The sequence below is a fragment of the Beta vulgaris genome, chromosome 2 (genome assembly GCF_026745355.1).
Source record: "Beta vulgaris subsp. vulgaris cultivar EL10 chromosome 2, EL10.2, whole genome shotgun sequence".
In the NCBI taxonomy this organism is placed as follows: domain Eukaryota; kingdom Viridiplantae; phylum Streptophyta; class Magnoliopsida; order Caryophyllales; family Amaranthaceae; genus Beta; species Beta vulgaris.
The window spans coordinates 36,019,715-36,040,939 of NC_079203.1; the positions used below are offsets into that span (position 1 = coordinate 36,019,715).

The window sequence follows — 21,225 nt, forward strand, 5'->3', positions numbered from 1 at the left end:
CCAAGCGTCCTTATCATTGTACCTTCCTTCAAAATGTTCCTAATCCTCAATTTTAGCTAATCATACTTCAATACGTTGTCAATACCTGAAATTCATCAAAAACAAGAAAACATATTAAATAGGAGTAGAATAACATAACTTAAGAATATGATGCAATAATGAACCTAGATATGAATCTAAATGCTCTAAAATGCAACCTAAATGCACCTAAAAACTACATATAAATATGATACATCAAACTCACCCAAACTTAACCATTGCTTCTCCTCAAGCAATAAGACATTGACATTGAAAAAGAGAGACCTTACAATACGGGAATAAAATAGGGCTAAACACTCAACTAAAAACATAAGAGATATAATCACTACACAAGCCAAGTATCGAAACAATCTCGAATAAAGCCGCATAACATGTCATGTAAAGCAATCAACTCTCTGATCATACCACATACGATCTCTTCCAAGCTAGATTTAATTAAACCTGACAAACATCACTATAGTCACAACCGCTCAAATTTCTCATGTGTTTAAACGATAAATGATTGCACTCAACCTAAAATAAGTCGACTCAGATGATGCATATACTCTTTGATTTGACTTTTTGAGTCACTTATTACTCAACAATACAATATAATACACATCGATCAAGAGGACTTTTAAGGGTTGTAATGGGTCGGAAATTAAGGGTATGGAAAATAATTTGGGAATTTTGTTTGAAAAACAAGAAGTGAAGCATCATTTAACTAGCCACATGACCATGAAATGTCATAACAACTCCATGCAACAACTAGCAATCTCCAAATATAGTCAAGACCACTTTTCACTCAAGAAATTCAATCATAACCCTTTTTATTTCACTTTATTCACAACTCTTTTTCACTTCTTTTTCATTTCATTTTTCACTTTATCTTGTTTGTGTTTCTTTTTTCGAGCTTTCATTTTAATTTTCAAGCTCACTAAACGTATTTTTCCATCCATCTAAACCACAATAAGAACATTTCAATTCAATAAACTAATACTCGCTCCCCAAGCCTCACTTAATACTCAACAATACAATACAATACATAACGATCAAGAGGACTTTTAAGGGTTGTAATGGGGTGGAGGTTAAGGGTATGAAAAATCATTTGGGAATTTTGGTGGAAAAAACAAGAAGGGGGAGCATCATATAACTGACAACATGACCATGAAAGGTCATAACAACTCCATGCACCAACTAACAATCTCCAAATATAATCAACAACACTTTTCTCTCCAATTCAATCATAACCCTTTTTATTTCACTTTACTCACAACACTTTTTCACTTTCTCTTTTTTGTGTTTCTTTTTTCGAACTTTCATTTCAAAACTAATACTCGCTCCCCATATTAGGCTTGGGACAAGAATCTAATGAGTACAAAGGCTCGTAATGTAGGTTTCAATTAAACACAGTAAAAAAGGTTCAATGGGGCCAGAAAAAGGATAATATGAAAAAAAAAATGAATAACTCTAAATGTAATACTTTGTATTTTTAGTAAGTTATTAAGTATAATTTTCAAAAGGATTTTATTTAATTAATTATAATGGTTTTAAATAGGCTTTTATAATATATTATGAATTTTTCAAATACATTCTAACCCAAATTAAATATTATTGGGCCTAAGTTTATAAATTATAATCCAAGTAATTAGTTCAGTAGTTGATAATATTTCATAAAAGAAAATCAGAAAATATTTACATAAAAAAAGGAAAAAGATTTAAAGAAAGTTAAAAAAGATGGAGATTTATAAAAAGAGAGAAAAAAAAAATAAAAAGAAAAAAAAATATAAAATTTCGGCGCAGCTAGCTAGCTAAGTTGCACGCCAATGAGTATATGTTTGATAAGTTTTGGTTACTTTTACTTTTTGCTTATCTTTTAGTTACTTTACCTTCTATAATTATGTATTATGGGATAATTTATATCTTTTCCTAATCTCACTTAGATAGTCGTAAATATTTGTTATATCTTAGCTGGATTAGTTTATCATGCCTTTGGTTCGATATTATTATAAAATTTGATATTTGAATCTATATTCATATAACTTACAAGGAGTTCGATATTTATATGCTTGTTTAAATATTTAAAAAGGAGTGTTTTTGAATTATTATTATTTTTGAAAAGTTACTTCTTAAGCAAGTTATTTTATTTATGCCTTTATATGGCGAAATTTATAAGTATTACTATTCTTTTTAAAGGAGGATTATTTCAGAAGGATTTTTATTAGATACATGATCTTTTATGATCGCAATTATAAAGAGGCGACGACTTTTTATTTATTAGCAAGAACGTAGCTATTAATATTATTTACCCAAGCAACGGGTTGTTATTTATTAGCAAGAATGGTAATCATTATATTCATGTACTTTTTGTATAAGTCATGTGGGCAAGGTAGTAACCCCTCGTAATAGACTCAATAAGGAATACTAAACTTGGGGGTGTGCAAACTTTAGGAAAGGTACCTAAGCAAGGAAAAATGATTTTTAAAGTTGTATATATACTTTATATTATACAAGTATTACCAGTATCCAAGGAAGGCTTTTCGAAATTAAATATTTCAAATGTTTGATTAAATAAAGTTTTTAATATTCCGCATATACATGTACTCGTTATTTTTACTGACACGCTTTTATTTGTTTTGTTTTATGGCTTTGTCCCTGTGATGATCCTGTTTTGGCGAGCAGAATATACAGGTTGATATGATGGATACTTCATATATATGGGGAGCTAGTGAGGAATCATAATCAGTCAAGGAGTTGTTATTTTATCTTTTGTATTTCCATTTTTATGTAGTTGTACAATAAAGTCATTTCAATAAAGAGAAGTTAGTTCAGTTATTCCGCTGCATTAGTTGAAGTTCAGTTAGTAGTTTTAAAGCCTTTAACATTATCACGTAGCGATAATACTCTCAAGTTTCTCAAGTGTTTTATATTATAATGTATTTTCCAAATGAGAGAAATTTGGGGGTATTACACTGAAGCTTAGATTATGAAATGAAACACATCAATCATATCAAAACATATGCATTATCGAATATCACGGAGTAACAAGTCAAAGCAAGATCAATGCAACAACTGAGGAACTAATCACACATGCATGAAAGCACATAACTGACACATATACGTCAATTTATAGGGACAAAAGCTCACTTAGGTTAGGTGCCTGCAAAATAAAGTTAAATTGAGCCAGAGAAGGATCAACCACAAACAATCAGTTGTGAAATAATCGTTTTATGAAGTATCATGAATAAGATGAGTGACTCTTAGTAAACGTAGTAATATATCAACAAAGTTCTCAAAAAAGTGTCAGCAATAATCTCATAGATGCAACTAAAATGAGATGAAATATGCTAATGCAACTAAGAAAGCAGTACACTTTTGTTGGTTACACGTAAACTCTCACTCCTAGTGAGTGGTGAAAATCGTGCAACATCCTACAAAAGCAATGAAATCTATACTAGAAAGCAACAAAAGATATAATATCCTTTTCTCAAGCTAGAATATGTAGTATCCTCACTGCGGAAACCAGTTTAGATAAAAAAAACAAAATCGAACCTCAACAATCATCCAATCACCAAAGTAGGCCACTAAGAACCATAACTCAGCACTAAAACCATACACAAAATCCGACAATTCAATAAACAAATAATTTAATCAACGTGTTCAAAATATTCTCAACAAGATGGCATCAAAACAAAAATCTAAGCAAAAATTCGAAAATGAACATCAACAAAAGGTACCAGTGAGAATAGATTCTTACTACCCCAATTAATTGGGGAGATGAGTCAAATATGCTCAAATGTTGTATGCTTCACGAAGACGAACTTGAACCAATTTGGTACTTACTTGACATAATCTTATAATAACCATTGATGAAAAGGGAAAAAAGAAGGACCATTAGAATTAGGTGTTGAGTGGGAAAAGTGAAATAATAAAAGAAAAATAGAAATTTTAAAATAAAGAAAATAAAAGTAGGGAAAAAGAAATAAGAAAAAAAACGATGGGAAAGAGAAGGTTGGATGGAAAAGGGAATGGCGTGATTCTGGATATTGTGGCCGGTGAGTGGAGATTTCGGCGAGTTGACAATGATAGTCGGTGATGGGCGTACTGGCGAGATTCGGGGTGCGCAGATGGGACGGAGAGTGGGGCGTAGCGCCTGGTAGCAAGCTAGGCGAGAAACGCATAGAACAGGGGGGTTCTGTGAGCGAGGTTGTGGAGACGCGTTGTGGTGGTGGTAGCAGGTCGGCGGTGGGTGGTCTGAGATGGACAAAGGGCAAGGATAGAGAAGAACGTGTGTTAGGGGGTGTGCGCTAGGAGGACAATCATTCGAAAAAACATGACGGAAGCTTGTTGGGTTTCTTCTTGTTTTCTATTTGAAAATTTCTCTTGCCCGGCCAAGCAAAAATTTGCTCGGTCATACAGACTCCTTGGTTGACCGGACAAGACACACTTAGTCAAAGTTTTGAAAAATTCTCACCAAATTTCCAAAATCCGCTTGTGCGCCCGGTGGGGCTATTCTGTACGGTCAACCGATCGACCAACTTAACACTTCGACAAACTTTTTTTTGTTAATCTCGTTCCACCTACAACAAATACAAAATTAACACACCAAAGTGAGTGAAATCACTCAAAAAGGATGAAACATAGATAAAAAAAAATCAAAATAAAAAGTAAAGAAAAGAAAAGAGAAAATGAGTCAACGCTCGGGTTGTCTTTCGAGAAGCGCAAATTTAAGATCTTGCATGACCGTTTAGGATTACTAAACCACTCATAATAGTTCAATGCTCTAGAAGCTTATCATATGTTCCCACAAACATCTCAAAGCATATTATACAAGAGTAGAAAGGAAAAATAAAATAAGTTATTAGTTCTAAAAATCTATGAAAACTACAAAAAGAAAAATCAAAAGAGAAGTTATATTTACAAGAGAAAGAAAATGAGAGAATATTAATCTTTTTACATGACTGAAAAGGAAGAAAATAAACTAAGTGTACATTATTTTGCATGATCATGAGAGTCATTCAAAGGGGGAAAAATAAGGCACGATGGAAGATTTAATATAGGGGAAGAAGGAATAAGATCAAGTTTTTTAGAGAATGGAACATGAGACTCAAAAACAATATAAGATGAAACCAACAAATATTCATGCATTATCTCACTCTTAACTTTAGACTCATTTGCAGATGAAAAGTTTATTGAAGAAGTGTGAGACACTTCACCCTCAACTATGGATTCGCCGACATAGAGACACTCATTACCAACTTCACCAATTACACCCTTACCTTCAACCAAATTATCATGAGTCAAATCAACGCCTTTCTCCCCCGAAGTATATTCTCAAAACAAAAATCACTATCATCAAGTATCACCTGTTGGTTAGTAGATTGTTGCACAACAAGTAATTCGATAGATTTCGCCATGTTTTTTTGTAATCATGAGCTAATTCATTTAAATCTTCATGACGTTTAACAATATACTCTTTCATTATGTTAAAAAGTTTCTAACTATATGATATTTCGAGTTGAAAATAATTAATTACTTCAGGTTGATAACATTGGTATAACCAGGCACATAAGACTCATTAGGGTAATGGGAATATTCATAGGGATTCCTGCATAAGTGTTGTAAATTTTGACAATCATATGATGCATTATAAACATAATCATTTGCATTAGAATACCCAGAATAATCATACTGACCTTTATACGACTCCATGACAACACGCTATAGAGAAGAAGAAAAAACTATTCACAAAAGAGAATATATATATATATATATATATATATATATATATATATATATATATATATATATATATATATATATACAGTTTAGTCTCACCAACAATAAAAACTAAATAAAACAAAACAATATCGTTTCCCCAGCAACGGCGACAAAATTTGATAAGTTGTCGCACCTGTCAAAAATAATTCCTAACAAACTAACAATGTAGTAAGGTAAGAAAGGTCGAATCCACAGAGAGATGGTTGTTTTAATGTAACTTCTAATGTGTGATTTAATTCTAAACTAATAAAATATGAAAATCAAACTAAAACGATCCAAGGTAATGGTTCACCATGTTCATATATGTAATCTACTAAAATATCATCAATAATTCAATCAATCAGATATCTAGAGCATAGGTTAATCCTACCGTCGGGTTGTAAAGCCTCTCAAATCAACATATATAGTACGGTCGCTAACATGATCAGATTTGCTAATTATAGGTTTAATACCGTAAACTTTTAACCTTAATTTATAATTACTAATTATGTTTATTAGCTTAATTGTGTTAAACTTTTTCGTAATCATCATTATTAAGGTTATTTTCTAAAATATACTTAGTATAATTATTTCAAAAGTAATGTTTATAATTGTAATGATTTACTTATTATAATGTAGCAATATACTTTTAATATTTTCCTGAAATTGAAAAACTACCATCCACATATTTCATCTTCTTACTCAAGCTACCTCCTTGCTCTCCAAGGCTTCTAGAAGACCTTGCTCCTCAAGTATTGTTCACCATTAAGTCTCCATTGGTTTAATGGAGTTTTTCTTCCTAAAATCACTATAAATAGTGGGTTAATTTTATCATTTCTCACTCACTTGAAAATTACAAACTATAACCATGACGTCCATTAATACCACCAAATAAAAATCTAAATTTCCATTGATATGTCTTATTCTTGTTGAATACCCATGATTGGCCCTAAATACCCACTCTCTTTCTCCTTTGATTTTAGGTTGCCGTATTGTTTTCCCCAATATCTTCTTATTGTTGACAGAATTTGCTTATGCTTCCTTCATGAAAGTTATAGATCTCGAAAAGTTGTTGAATTTAGACACAAAAATCACTCGATCGATTTGGAGTTTGGAGCAAAGAGTTAGACCATCTATAAGTTTTTTGTTATTGCTACCAAATATTATACGCTCCGCTTGTTTCTTTGTTTAAATTCTGGTTCATGAAACCCACAAGTCTATTTGTTTGGTTATGAAATTAAAGCTATGATTTTATGGCGGTTGTGAATGATAATTCTTGGAGGTTAAGGAATTTTGATACTTAAGAAGTAAAGGAAATCAATTAGCGTATAAGGTAACCTTTAGTTCTAGCATTACATGTGATTGCTCGTATATATCATGTTTAACATTTTATGTCCAACGAATATGTGTATGACCATGTGTATATGTATGTATGACTATATGATAGTAATTATGTGAAGAAATGCCATAAAGTATGATGTATATGATATCATGAATGTTATATGTGAATTATGAAAGTGATGTATATCCTATGTATATCATTTATGGTTTAGGGGTGTTGTTCGAAAATATTGATATATGCAAGTGTTATACTTCCTCCGTAACGATATAGATGTTATACTTTTCAAAACACACTTTTCGAGGCAATTTTTTGAAGAGGAGAGAGATAGAGGGAAAGAAAAAAAGGATACCCATGCGATTAGGAGAGAGATAGAGAGAGATTGTTGCCCAAAAAGAAAGTGTAACATCTATTTTTACGGAGGAAGTAAAATATGAATGGTTCTACTGCCTTGTAGTTATGAACTGAACTAGTAATGGGCAAGTTACGGCTAGAGGAATTCTGTTACGATGTAAAGGACCAAGAGTGGTCGAATATTAATGTTCATGTTCTGTCCAAAACATGTACTTGCCAATGAACTAATATCACGTAAATGGTCCTTGACGATAGACTGTACAATGTTATGTTTTCTGACAGTATTTCCGAACAATTACCAAAATGATGTAGTATGTGCCTGTTGTGTGAAAATCTTTCCTAACTAAAATCGTTTTTACAGGCTAGAGGAAAGTTACTAAGTTTTACACTCAATTTAGATTACTTTTCTATGTTTTTCTTTCTTTCTATTTTATGTAATTATTCACTTATTATGAAGATAGCTCAAGTTCAGTTATCACATGGATGCTCCGGATGGATTATGTTGAAGTGACTCTATATAATTTGGGATTTTTTTTTATTATACTATGTATTATGAGTAATCATTACTACCCTAGTTAAGAGTTTGTATATTTAGAGACTATCTAAATGCTATTATTTTATTTATAGGCCCATAACCCATATCTTAAGTTTCGTTTACGCTGTCAATTATGAGTAATTAAGGTTCTAGATTTTTGGGGCGTTCCAGTAGGTAAGCCTCTAAAAAGTACAATGTCTCGGTCTATGACTCTTTATTAGCAAGAATTAATCAAACAATTGATTAGGTTGCAATATTAACAATATAAACACTAATCAATTAGAGATATCAATGACAAATCAAACCATCAATCAAGATTCATCACATATTAAACATGCATGGATTCCCAAACCCTAGAAATAAAAACTACTCAATCATGAAATAAAGATTAAAATATAAAACTACAAAGTAAAGCATAAATCAAAGAAAATCAATGAAATAAAGAGAATGAATAATGTAACTCATGAATTAATGATGAAAAATGACAATTAGGGTTTACTACTAAAGCTAAAGAGAAAAAGAAGAAGAAGGACTAAACTAAAACTAAAATAAAATGACGAGGGAAGAGGAGAGAAAAAAAAGGGTTGTTCCTATTATAAATATTATTAAAAAATCTAATATGACTAGTACAGTAATTTACAAGATAAGGAGAGTTTTACATAAATCATTAAATGGGCGGATCAGTGATCCACATCTACGGTAGCAGATTCCAGCAGAAACGGTTCAATCTTTCGAAAGTCATAACTCCTTGACTAGAAGTCCCCTCGAGGTGTGTCACCTGTTTTTTAAAAGCTCTTCAAGTCTAGTTTTCGAATCTGTTAGAATTATTTGATTCTAAAAAGCACATCAAAAGTTATTATCCTAATAGTAGATATGACCTTTTTCACATTTCTTCTCATGATTTTCCGCTTTTTTCCGCTCCAACTCGTACGACGACATATCTAAACGTCCTTATCATTGTAATTTCCTTCAAAATGATCATAATCCTCAATTTTAGCTAATCGTACTCCAAATACGTTCTCAATACCTGAAATTCATCAATAATAAGAAAACATATCGAATATGAGTAGAATAACATAATTTAAGAATATGATGCAATAATGAACCTGAATATGAATCTAACTGCTCTAAAATATAACCTAAATGCACCTAAAAACGATATATAAATATGGTGCATCACATAAAAGAGCTATTTGGACTTTCTTATTTCACAATAAAATGCAAGTGTCAAAGATTACAGCTGATCTCTTTGATTTAATTGAAACACAATTTCATGAATGAGTGGAAAGCATTAGATTAGATAATAGGAATGAACTTGTCAAAGAACAATGCTTACAGTTATTTACAAGTATAACCAGCCATATATGCGAGGTCAGACTCCTCGGAGGGAGGCTCATACATGCTTTGTATTAAGAGATGTTATTTTTTTTTAAAATACATTTTCTTATATTTCTTCTTCACAAAAAACAAAATCACACTGCTCGTTCTTTTATTAATTTTGGTATTGATTCTTATTATATTATTCTGAACATAATGATGTTTCTCTTGTTGCTGATCATACTATTCCTCTTAAACCTGTAACATCTCGAAATTCTTCTTCAATTTCTGAATCTATTTCTCATTCAAACACTTCTCCTGAAAGCACTTCTACTTCTCTTTCTCCAAATCTTTTTGTTCATTCTTCTCATCCTCCCATTCATACATCTCCTTCTATTATGCCTAGACAATCTTCTAGAACTATACAACCTTCTGTCAAACTCACATATTTTGTTCATACATATAATTAAATTCCTGATTCTTCTCCTTATAGTGAATCAGCTTCCTTTACTATGAATTCTCATCATCTCATTGAACTTAAACACTATAATCAAACCAAACATAATCCTAATAGGACCACTGCTATGAAAAAAGAGCTAGAGTCATTAGAGGCTAATGAAACTTGGGTTTTAACTCAATTACCTGCAGGTAAGAAAGCCATTGGGTCAATATGGGTTTACTAAACCAAGATGAATCCAAATGGTAAAATCAAAAGATATAAGGCACGTTTGGTAGCAATTAGTTATTAACCAATTGAAGGATAGGATTTAACTCAAACCTTTGCTCCTGGAGTAAAGATAGAAACTATGAGAGTCTTAAATGCAGTTGCTACAACTCATGCTTTGCCTTGATGTCAGCTGGATGTGAACAATGCATTCCTTCATGGCTTCTTAGATGAGGAAGTTTACATGCTACCTCATGTAGGCATTAAGGGAGACATTTGTAAGTTGCAAAAGTCAATTTATGACCTTAAACAGGCTTCTAGACAATGAAACAAGGAGCTAAGTAAATTTTCTTAAAAGTTTGGGTTTTATTCAATCCAAATAAGATTACTCTTTGTTCATTAGAAGATTGGCTGGAGAATTCTTGGAAATTCTTGTCTATGTTGATGATATGCTGGTGAATGGGACATTCATGTCTCAAATTACAGAAGTGAAACATACTCTTGAGAAAGCTTTCACTATTAAAGATCCTGGATATCTTAACTACTTCTTTGGAATTCAGATTTCCAGAAGTGCTCAAGGTTCCTTTTTCTTATCTCAAATAAAGTACATTCACTAGTACAATAATTGCTTATTGCTGCAGTGGTATTGCTGCGGTTTTACCCATACGCAACAATATATCACATAAAAAGAAAAGGTAAAATATAAAATAAAGATATTGCGGCGGTTTCGGCCTAAAACCGCAGTAATATGGTGTCAACAAGAAATTTTTCAAAAAAAGTTGACTATTTGACCAGACATATTGCTGCGGTTTTTGTCAAGAACCACAATAAAATATTAAAATAATATTAAAAAATAATATTTTAATATATTGTTGAGGTTCTTGACAAAACCGCAGCAATATCATTAAAAAATATTTAAAAAAAGTATAAAAGGCGTGTCACTTAGGATTTTTTTTCCTCATTTCATCTCTCCAGTGTTTCAACGCCTCTTTCCTCTCACTCCTCTGCCTTCTCCTTCTCTTTATTCTCACTCCTTCCTCTGCCTTCCCCTTCGATTCTCCTTCCATTTTCGCTGAAAACCGTGGAGTCTCACAGTACACTCACTCCTCGAAAACACCGTCAATTCTCATTCGAATGTGCGTTTCCTCTCATCAAGACCGCCGGTTGTAGCGGTTCCTCGACATTCTTGAATGGCCGGTTAAAACACCGTCGATTCTCCTTCGAATTTCGGCGTTTCCCCTCATCAACACTACCGGCTATAACGGTTCGTCGCTGATTTCGTCGAGAGTTCTTCGTTGATTCCCGTTCGTCGAGAGTTCTTCGCTGATTCCGGTTCGTCGCCTTTGTTTGTCCTTCGGCGGCTCCTTCGGCTTTAGATTCGTTTTTAGTTTTTTTTTCTGTTTTTTTCCTTTAGATCTAAACTTCTATATGTTTGATTTTCTTTATTTTTTATATTAATATTCGATTTAGATCTAAAATTCTATATGTTTTCTTTTCTTCATTTTTTATTTTAATTTTCGATTTAGATCTAAACTTATGTATTTTTTATTTTCTTCATATTTTTAATTTTTGATTTAGATATGATGTTTAGGATTGTCTTCAGTTGATATTTTATGAATTTTATGAATTTTTATCTTGCCTAAAAGAGTTCAAGGAAATCCAGAATATTTGCAGAACTTACCTCTGGACTGGTCAAGGGGAGAAGTCCAAGAAAGCTCCAGTGGCTTGGGAAACTGTTTGTCTTCCTAAGGGATGTGGTGGATGGAATATTAAAGACCTTGCTAGCTGGAATAAAGTGGCTATTGCAAAGCATCTTTGGGCTTTATCTCAGAAACAAGATAAGTTGTGGATTAGGTGGCTGCATGTGTACTACATCAAACATCAAGATGTGCTTAGCATGGCTATCCCTAATAGACTTTCTTGGTCTATGAAGAAGATTCTTAGTAGTAGGCAAATAATTGCTACTCATCAGGGGTTAGTGAATATGCTTGCTGGCCCTGTATTCTCTATTAAGACCTTGTATAAGGTGGTTCAAGGTGATCATCCTAAAGTGGGATGGAGGAGGATTATATGTAACATCCCAGCTACTCCCAAGGCTATCTTCATTACATGGCTTGCTCTTCATGGAAGAATACCTACTAAAGATAGACTGAATGCTTGGGGTTTGATTGAAGATGCTACTTGTAAGCTCTGTCAGGCTGATAGAGAGACTGTGCCTCACCTATTTTTTAGCTGTACTGTGACTAGGAGAGTTTGGACTATCTGCCAAAAATAGCTTGGGTTCCCAGCTGTAAGCAGAAACTTTCAAGAAGAAGTGCAGTGTGTTATTCAGTGCAGCAGGAGCATGTCACCTCAGGCACAATTATATTGCATTTTCTTTATAGAAGCAATCTATCAAATTTGGTTAAATAGGAATGCACTTGTATTTCAAGGCTCTGCTATGGATGTATTAGCTAGTAGTAGGCAAATTCTGTTTAGAACTGCTTGTAGGAGTTCTGAGGCTATGAGGCCTTTACTTATTACTTGAGTTAGGTGCCTTCTGGTTGTAGGCCTGCTGCCCTACTTTCCTTGTTGGTTTGGCTTCTGGGCTAGCATGTCTTGGTGGTGTTGTGAGACTCTTGTAATCATGTTTTTTTTTTGGTTATCAATAACAACTTTGAATTGCCAAAAAAAAAAAAACACATCTTTTGGTCTATATTCCTTCAATGAGCTTTAATTTAGGTTATGTTGTATTTTCGCTGGTTGATCTGATGTTTTAGTTATCTTTACTTTCTATTGCATTATAAGTATTCTTAACATTGAAGATTTAAATTCAAAAAAAAAAATTGAAAAAGTGCACATATTGCTGTGGGTTTGGCTCAAAACCGCAGCAATAGGTGTACTTTTTTAATATTAAAAAAATACATATTGATGCGGTTTCGGTTAGGAATCGCAGCAATAGGTTACCCTATTACTGCGGTAAGCAACAATAGGAAATTTCTATTGTTGCGCCCTTAATTGTTGCGCGGCAAAAGCCGCCACAATAGGCCACTTAATGACCGCAATAATAAGCATTTATTCTACTAGTGATTAAAGATATTGTGGAATAATGGAAGATTGTGAAACTTCACCTGCTCCTTTGCCTACTGGATTGAAATTATCCACATAAATTGGTGGACATCCTTTCAGATGCTGATGTCTACAGGAGACTAATTGGTTGGTTGTTGTACTTAGGTCTTAGTAGGCATGATTTATCATCCAGTACACAACTTCTAAGTCAATTTTTGCATCAACCAAGGGTGCCACATGTCATGGCAGCTTTGCATGTTTTCAATTACTTAAAAGGCACTTTGGAAGATGATTAGTTCTATTATGCACAAAGTCAGTTACAAGTATCTGCTTATAGTGACTCAGATTGGAGTGCGTGTGAATTTGGTACCAGATCTTTGAGTGCATATGCAGTGTTTCTTGGCAATGATTTGGTGTCTTGGAATACAAAGAAGTAGCAGACTATCAGCAAGTCCACTGCAAAAGCTGAATATAGAAGCATGTCAGCTACTACTAGTGAACTTGTGTGGATTCATGGGTTACTAGAAGATCTTAAAGTTCATGTTCCTCTTTCCATTATATGACCATGTATTATGATAATACTTCCGCTGAGCATCTTTTTCAGAATCATAAGTTACATGAGAAAACTAAATATCTCAAGAGAGATATGCACTATATCAAAGAGCAAATAATTGAAGAAGGTTACATTCAAACAACATATGTCAAGAGTTCTGCTCAATTGGCTAACTTGCTCACCAAATCTTTGGTTCACTCATCATCATTCTTTTTGTTCTAGACTTAGCCTTATTTCTCAGGTCCAACTCGAAGTGGGAATATAAGATTTATTTATATTCTTAATTATCCTAGTCATCAAGTTAGTTACAAGTTTGTTACGATACCTTGTATAAATAGAGACTTTCTGATAGATTAGAGGCAAAAGCTTAGGGTTTCTCATTCATAGTTGTAGCTTATATACCACTCAAAGATAGAATACAAGTATAAGCACATTAGAAAATATCATATGATAAAAGATAGGAATCATTTGTTTCCTAAACATATCACATAATATTTGTATTATCTTCACATAATATTTGTTTCCTAGGAGGAGGGACAAAATTTGCAGTTTCGTGATCAATATACGAAAAAATGTGCTCATGAAATGTGACATCTGGAGAGACAGAAAAAAATTACGTGTGTCGAGATCAAATAAGTACCACCCCTTTTACCAAACGGATAGCCAGCAAAAATGTATTTACGATTTCTAGTAGCAAACTTGTCAGCTTTAGCTTTTTGATTATGAGCAAAACACAATGAACCAAAGACGCGAAGTTCATTAAAAGGAGGAGTCTCTTCTTTGAGGCGTGAGAAGCCAAGCACCTTCTCCTCTTGTGTAACAGCTTGAAACGCGCGATTTAAAGATGGCAAATGATCATTAGAGAGGAGAGTAGAACGAAGAGAAGAATGATACTCTGAGCAAAGGTCAAGTAAGAATTGTTAAAGCCGGTCTCCCTCATGATGATCCGCATTACGTTTCCCGACTTTACAAGTACATTTACCACACGTACAGGTGATGAGTGGTTTGTGGCGATCGAGTTCATCCCACAATACAGAGAGTTTACTGTAATATATAGCCACAAGCATGTTTTTTGCCTTTTTGGCTGTTCACACTTATATATATCGGCTCTAATCTGTTGAATTCTCGGCTCATTAACGAGGAAGAAACGCTCATGAAGATCATCCTACAATTTTTTAGCGTCATCATAGTGAAAAAGCATACATTTTACTTCCGAATCCACAGTATTCATTAACCAAGAAACTAACATGCAATGAATAGTCACACAATCATCCTTAGTACAAGGAGGAGAATAAGTATTAATGGTGCCATTAAGGAAACCGAATTTTTGGTGAGACGTGAGTGCTACACGAATAGAGTGAGACCACTCATCAATGTTGTCAAGTTTGAGTCGAATAGGAGTGATAAAATTTCCAGGTCGATCTTGAGGACCGAAGAATAACAGAGAGTTATAGGCGAGTTTGGTAGGAGGAGGCGATATATCTTCATCGCCTGCCATAGGAACTATTGCTTAGGTGAAATTTGCGGGAAAAAAAATTATGGCTTGATACCAGGATAGATTAGAGGCAAAAGTTTAGGGTTTCTCATTCATATACCACTCAAAGATAGAATACAAGTCTAAGCATATTAGGATATCATATGCTAAAAGATAGGATCATTTGTTTCCTAAACATATCACATAATATCTGTATTATCTTCTATCACTTTTTCTACTATGCTAGTTCAATTTTCTACATTTCATAATTCTCTTCCTTGTATCATTTTCTCTCTAAATTTCTCTAATTTGAATAATATGATTCAAGATTCTAAGTTTCTTCAAGCACTCATATAATTCAGACTACCTTCAAACTAACATTTTTGTGGTCACATTTTGAATGTCCACTTTTCCACCATATATATCAATATAATTTCTTTTTTTAAACTCTTGTTAAAGTATTAGTACGATCAAACTTAATATTGGAAAGCTCAATTTTCAACTTGCTAAATATGTAAAAAGTAACGAATTATATTAGAGATTTTTTCAATTTATATGGCCTATAATAAATCTGAGACCGTGATAATATTATGATAATGAATGGATATATGTTACCAACAAATAACTAGTATGAATAGATCTATTTGGGGTGCGATCATACCAGCACTAATGCACCGGATCCCATCAGAACTCCGTAGTTAAGCGTGCTTGGGCGAGAGTAGTACTAGGATGGGTGACCTCCTGGGAAGTCCTCGTGTTGCACCCCTTTTTTTTTAAAAAAAAAAAAAAAAGAATAGATCTATTTGAACAGCATGTTGAAAGAGAGATCCAACTGTAGGAGTTTGGTCAAGTTGTTTATTTATGTTGTGTATTATTTCTTTCAGATTGAACTTCTTTATACTATCATATAGTAGTATCATTTAATGTTTTCATCTACTCATAGTCTTCTTTCATTTTCTCATTAATGAGAAATTAGAGATACAAGATAAGCTTCAAATCATAAGCTTTTTCAAATATCTGGAATTTCTGTCAGATTGATTTGCTACAGTACCAAGTATCTGCAAGTTGAGGCTTACAAAAGATTTTTGTGACTTGTGTAACTCATAAATACAAGATTATTATTGTTGTTCACGATATTCTTGATCCATGCAACGTGGAATTGGTATTATAAAATCATAGTTAGAGGAAAGATTAGTATATGGAAAAAGTTAGAGAAGAGATTGAGATATGGAAAATTAGAACGTCCAAAACTCCAAATTATGTTGGGAGCAAGCATTTATTGTAATGTTAGGTACGTAAGCAGACATTTTTAGCTTCTGCTTGAAAGAGTATAAATTCATTTAGATTACTCTACCGGCCCGTTTGGTTAGTGGTTATAAATAGTAGTAATGGTAATGAAATTTTAGTGTAAATTTGTAAAGATTTTCACATGTCCATAACCATGGAAATGAAACTTTATCACAAAACATGAGTTTTCCTTTATAAATTTTTATTACCACCTAATACCATCTTCCCAAGTGGTAATGGATAGTAATGAGATTTTAGGAAGAAAATGGATATCTTGTGATTTAAGTAGCATTACCATTGATAATGACATTGAATTTCTAGTACAAATTTACACTATAATGCATTACCATTCCCACCATTTATAACCTCTTACCAAACGGGACGTACGAGACATGCATTACAATTGATGAGGATATAATAATTTTCATTAAGTTGGGTTGTGCTTCCAATTATAGACCTTTAGCCAAAAAGAAAAATTATACTTGAACGTAATACAACTTACATGCAAATCCAAAAACATAATAGAAGAAAAATAAAAGGATGGTTTTGACTATCTAGCGCCTTCCACCACCGCCGACACCAACACCCGTGCCTACTCCTTTACCAGCACCTCCACCAATGCCTACACCAATTCCAATTCCGACACCGATTCCACCCCCACCACCAAGTCCGTGACCACCACCAAGTCCGTGACCACCACCTAAGCCACCTCCAAGTCCTCCACCAGCACCAAACCCTCCACCATGACCAGAGCCTCCACCAAGACCACCTCCTCCACCTCCACCTCCACCTCCACCTCCACCACCACCACCACCTCCAATACCACCTGCTCCACCTCCTACACCACCACCTGCACCAAATCCACCACCATGGCCTGACCCACCGCCTAAACCTCCACCACCTCCTCCCCCAGCTCCACCACCACCTCCAAGGCCTCCCCCTGCACCACCACCTAGTCCTCCACCTGCTCCAAATCCTCCACCATGACCCGAACCACCACCAAGTCCACCACCTCCGCCTCCGCCAGCACCACCACCTCCTCCAACACCACCACCAAGACCTCCTCCTGCACCACCTCCAACTCCTCCACCAGCTCCAAATCCTCCCCCTTGACCTGCACCACCACCAAGTCCACCGCCTCCACCTCCACCAACACCACCACCAAGACCTCCTCCAGCACCACCTCCAACTCCTCCACCAGCACCAAATCCTCCACCCTTTCCACCACCACCTCCAAGACCTCCTCCACCACCTCCACCAAGGCCACCTCCACCACCAAGACCACCTCCAGCACCGCCACCTACACCACCACCTACACCACCTCCAGCACCACCTCCTAGTCCTCCCCCTCCACCAAGACCGCCTCCTCCACCAGCACCACCACCTAAACCTCCTCCTGCACCTCCACCAAGACCACCTCCAGCACCTCCTCCTAATCCTCCTCCTCCACCACCTCCTAGACCTCCTCCGCCACCTCCTCCTAATCCTCCTCCACCACCACCTCCTAGACCTCCTCCGCCACCTCCTCCTAACCCTCCACCAGCGCCACCTCCTAGACCACCACCACCACCAATTCCGCCACCTCCTCCTAGACCACCGCCACCACCAAGTCCACCTCCTGGACCACCAAAACGTGGACCTCTTGGTCCACCAAAATGTCCCGGGCCGCCAAACCGTCCACCTTTAGGTCCACCCCAATGTCCCGGCCCCCCAAACCGTCCACCTCTAGGTCCACCCCAACGTCTCGGACCACCATAACATCCTCTATAACCACAATCCTCATCATCATATTCTTGAGTCTTATGCTCAACATCTCCAAAACTCACTACGCACAAACTTAGCACAATGCTCAGTAGAAAGAACATCACAACAACCCATTTTGGAGGATGACCCATTATATGATTATACTCCCTCACTCAGTCACTCCCTAAATTTAGTGAAATTCAAATACTTAAAGTGGAAAAATGAGAACTAAAATGGCAAGTGCATACCCTTTTTTTTCCTCACAACTCAGGGTTGATTTTCCATAGAAGAAAGGGAGTATGCTCTTTATAAGGTGTCGTCATTGGCTTAAAACTGCATTAGGGATATTAATTCTGATTGGTGAGGTACGCGTTGAACCGTTGGGGATGTAAAGGTAAGCATTAAATGCTAAGTCAAAATTTGGAAATTGGTTGATAATGGATTTTATTTTATATAGTCAACTTCACCGACGTATCACTATTGGATGATTACTCTGCAAAAATACTGCTGTGATGAAATGAGTTGGGTTTTGGAGTATGATGAAGAATTACCAGTGTAAAAGAAAGGGGGGTGGATGGACGATTAATGGCACATGAGAAAACTTTTGAAATTGTCAGAGAGAGGATAGTAAGTATGACATTAAATTTCTTTGTTCTCAGAAAATGGTATTTAGAAATTTGAACAAAAGTGGAGACATTGGATATCATCCAATTATCCAATGCCTCATGTAAGTGACTATGTGACATGATCTAGAAGAATTATCTAATATGATATGATTTAAGTAGTAGTATGATAATTTATATTGGAAGATTATTTGTATGTTAATTAGCTGTATGAAGGACCCCTAAATTGATATTGTAAGGTGGCAAAGTTCATTTCTGTTAAGTTAATGTTTCAGAAAAATTAAGATTTTTTTTGAATGCTTTATTATATCCGATTTTTCTTTTTCTTTTTTTGGCTAATTAAAGGGGTGTAAAACGAGGACCTCTCCGGAGGTCACTCATCTTATTGCACAAAAGATAAGCTAACTATATTAAGAAATGAGTAATTTTTCCAATATATATAAGTAATTGAACATAATGATGGTAAGTAATAACACCAAAAAATTACAAGTAACCCCTATTATATTGACTAGTAACTCATATATATGATAATTAACTCCAACAGGGACTGAAGTAACTCCAACAATTATGAGTAACTCTACGATAGTAATAAGTAATTCAAATAATTATAAGTAACCCTCTAATCAGTGGCGAATCCAGGATTTAGAGTCAGGGGTAGCGTAATTTCGTGATATCACTGAATACCAAAAAAAAAAAGCACCAAAATAACTAAATTCATATGTTACAAAACTATTTTCAAATTTTAGAACTGATTTACAAAAACACCAAATTTTACAATTGAAAAAAAAACCTGGGATTTACTCGATTTTTCTTAGGTGCCCCTTTTGGAAAACAACTTGAAATATCCCTTTCATTTTTCCTCTCTATGATTCCAATTTACATATATATACATTATACATAACAGCAGAATTCACTACTCCATTCAACTAGTAGTTTCGTACTCCCGTCACTATTCAACATTGGAACACTAAAAATTATCTTACAACTCATCAAAAATTCACATCATAATTTTTATTACTCAATAGTTCACAAATTGTCATCACACTATTAACAAATTATAATTGTAAATTCACATTTCACAATTTAAATACCACATGTCCACAAATTTATAAATCCCCACAATTTATAAACCCAACAATTATAAATTGCCAAGGCAAGCATTTAACACCAAAAATAAGTGAATAAAACATATTCCTACACAAAGAGAATAGTAAATATATTATTCTAATCTATTGCAAAGGACATAATACTACTGTAATTCACACCATTAAAAAACAGCTCGGAGGCTGATGAATTTCTGTCCTCTCGAAATGAAACGGTTGTGCAGAAGTTGAATTCGAAGTTTTGGTTTGATAGGAGTGATGTATCTTGTCTGCTTACATTAACTCAACAGCACCAATTCGGCAGTCCAGAGCATCGCTGCGGCACGCCTGCACTGTACTACAACACTAGCCACTACCCCTTATTAATTTGAGATTTCATAAAGCAAGTCAAGGATACCAATGGCGGCCACCGGAAGCCGTCAACACCGCCCCTTCAGTCACCGGTTTCCACTTCAGTCTTGACGTTCTCCCTTCATTTTTGTTTTTTTAAACAAAAATCAGGAATAGTATGTGCTACCCCTTGTGACTTAGTGGCTCCCTAACTGCCTCAAATATAGTAGTATTAATTAGTGATGTGTTCATTTTATTAGAGTTTTTAGCCCCTATTCCTTGGCCATTGAATAGTATTTTGGGCTCATTTGAGCTCTTAATTGTGCGATTTGATATGCTTGACTTGGTTGCACCTTTTAGTGCATGTGTTTTATTGTGCATTTGATGTTTTATTCTAGCCACAGAAGAGAAGTCCAATGACATCTAAGAGACCCTATAAGCAAGGAACAACCCACAAGGAAGCTGAAAGTCATAATTTGAAAAACAGAGCTCGCTTGGTCGACCCGAGATGATTGACTTGAACAGGTGGGACTAGCGAAATCACCCGGTCTTCTTGAAGTCCGAGGAAAAAATCATCATTGTCTGACCAGGCATATTGTTTTTTCCTAAACACTATATATAATTTTTTTAGTAATGATGATTACAATATTCTTGATTATCAGTTTATTAGGTTAAATACTTCGTTTTTCTCTCTAGAGTTTAGAAATTCATTACTTTTGGCTTTGAAGATTATTAAAAATTGTCAATTTCGCTTTTCATTGTTCTTCAATTATATGCTATTATTTCTCTACTTAGTTTAAGTTCATGGATTGCTTTTACTTTGATTATGAATTTGTTCTTTATTTTCATGAGTGAGTATATTAATTCTAGTTCTAAGTGAGGGACGCCATGTTTATACCTTGATGTTGTTATTCTAAATCTCTTCAACATTTAGGTTTTTATTAGTGTATTTTCAATTTATTTGTTATTATTGTTTATTTCGTGTAATTGCGCAATATCATGGATTATGTTTGGCTAATAATTGTTAGAATCGAACGATCATACCTTTAGAGGCCTAAAACAATTGGTAAATCTTAT

The 21,225-nt window shown here is 34.7% G+C and overlaps 1 protein-coding gene and 1 non-coding gene across 2 annotated transcripts; one reads left to right on the top strand and one right to left on the bottom strand.

Moving 5' to 3' along the window:
• Positions 1-15,709: 15,709 nt before the first annotated feature.
• On the top strand, positions 15,710-15,828 carry LOC125495276 (5S ribosomal RNA). The gene has a single exon (XR_007271915.2). It is a non-coding gene; the product is annotated as a 5S ribosomal RNA (ribosomal RNA).
• A 1,075-nt stretch (positions 15,829-16,903) lies between these two features.
• Positions 16,904-18,244, bottom strand: LOC104886887 (glycine-rich cell wall structural protein 1). Its single transcript, XM_057392970.1, has 3 exons — positions 17,635-18,244; positions 17,146-17,589; positions 16,904-17,085 (listed from the first exon to the last, which is right to left on the bottom strand). The coding sequence occupies exons 1-3, from the start codon at positions 18,242-18,244 to the stop codon at positions 16,904-16,906; spliced, it is 1,236 nt and encodes a 411-aa protein (XP_057248953.1).
• Positions 18,245-21,225: the final 2,981 nt, after the last annotated feature.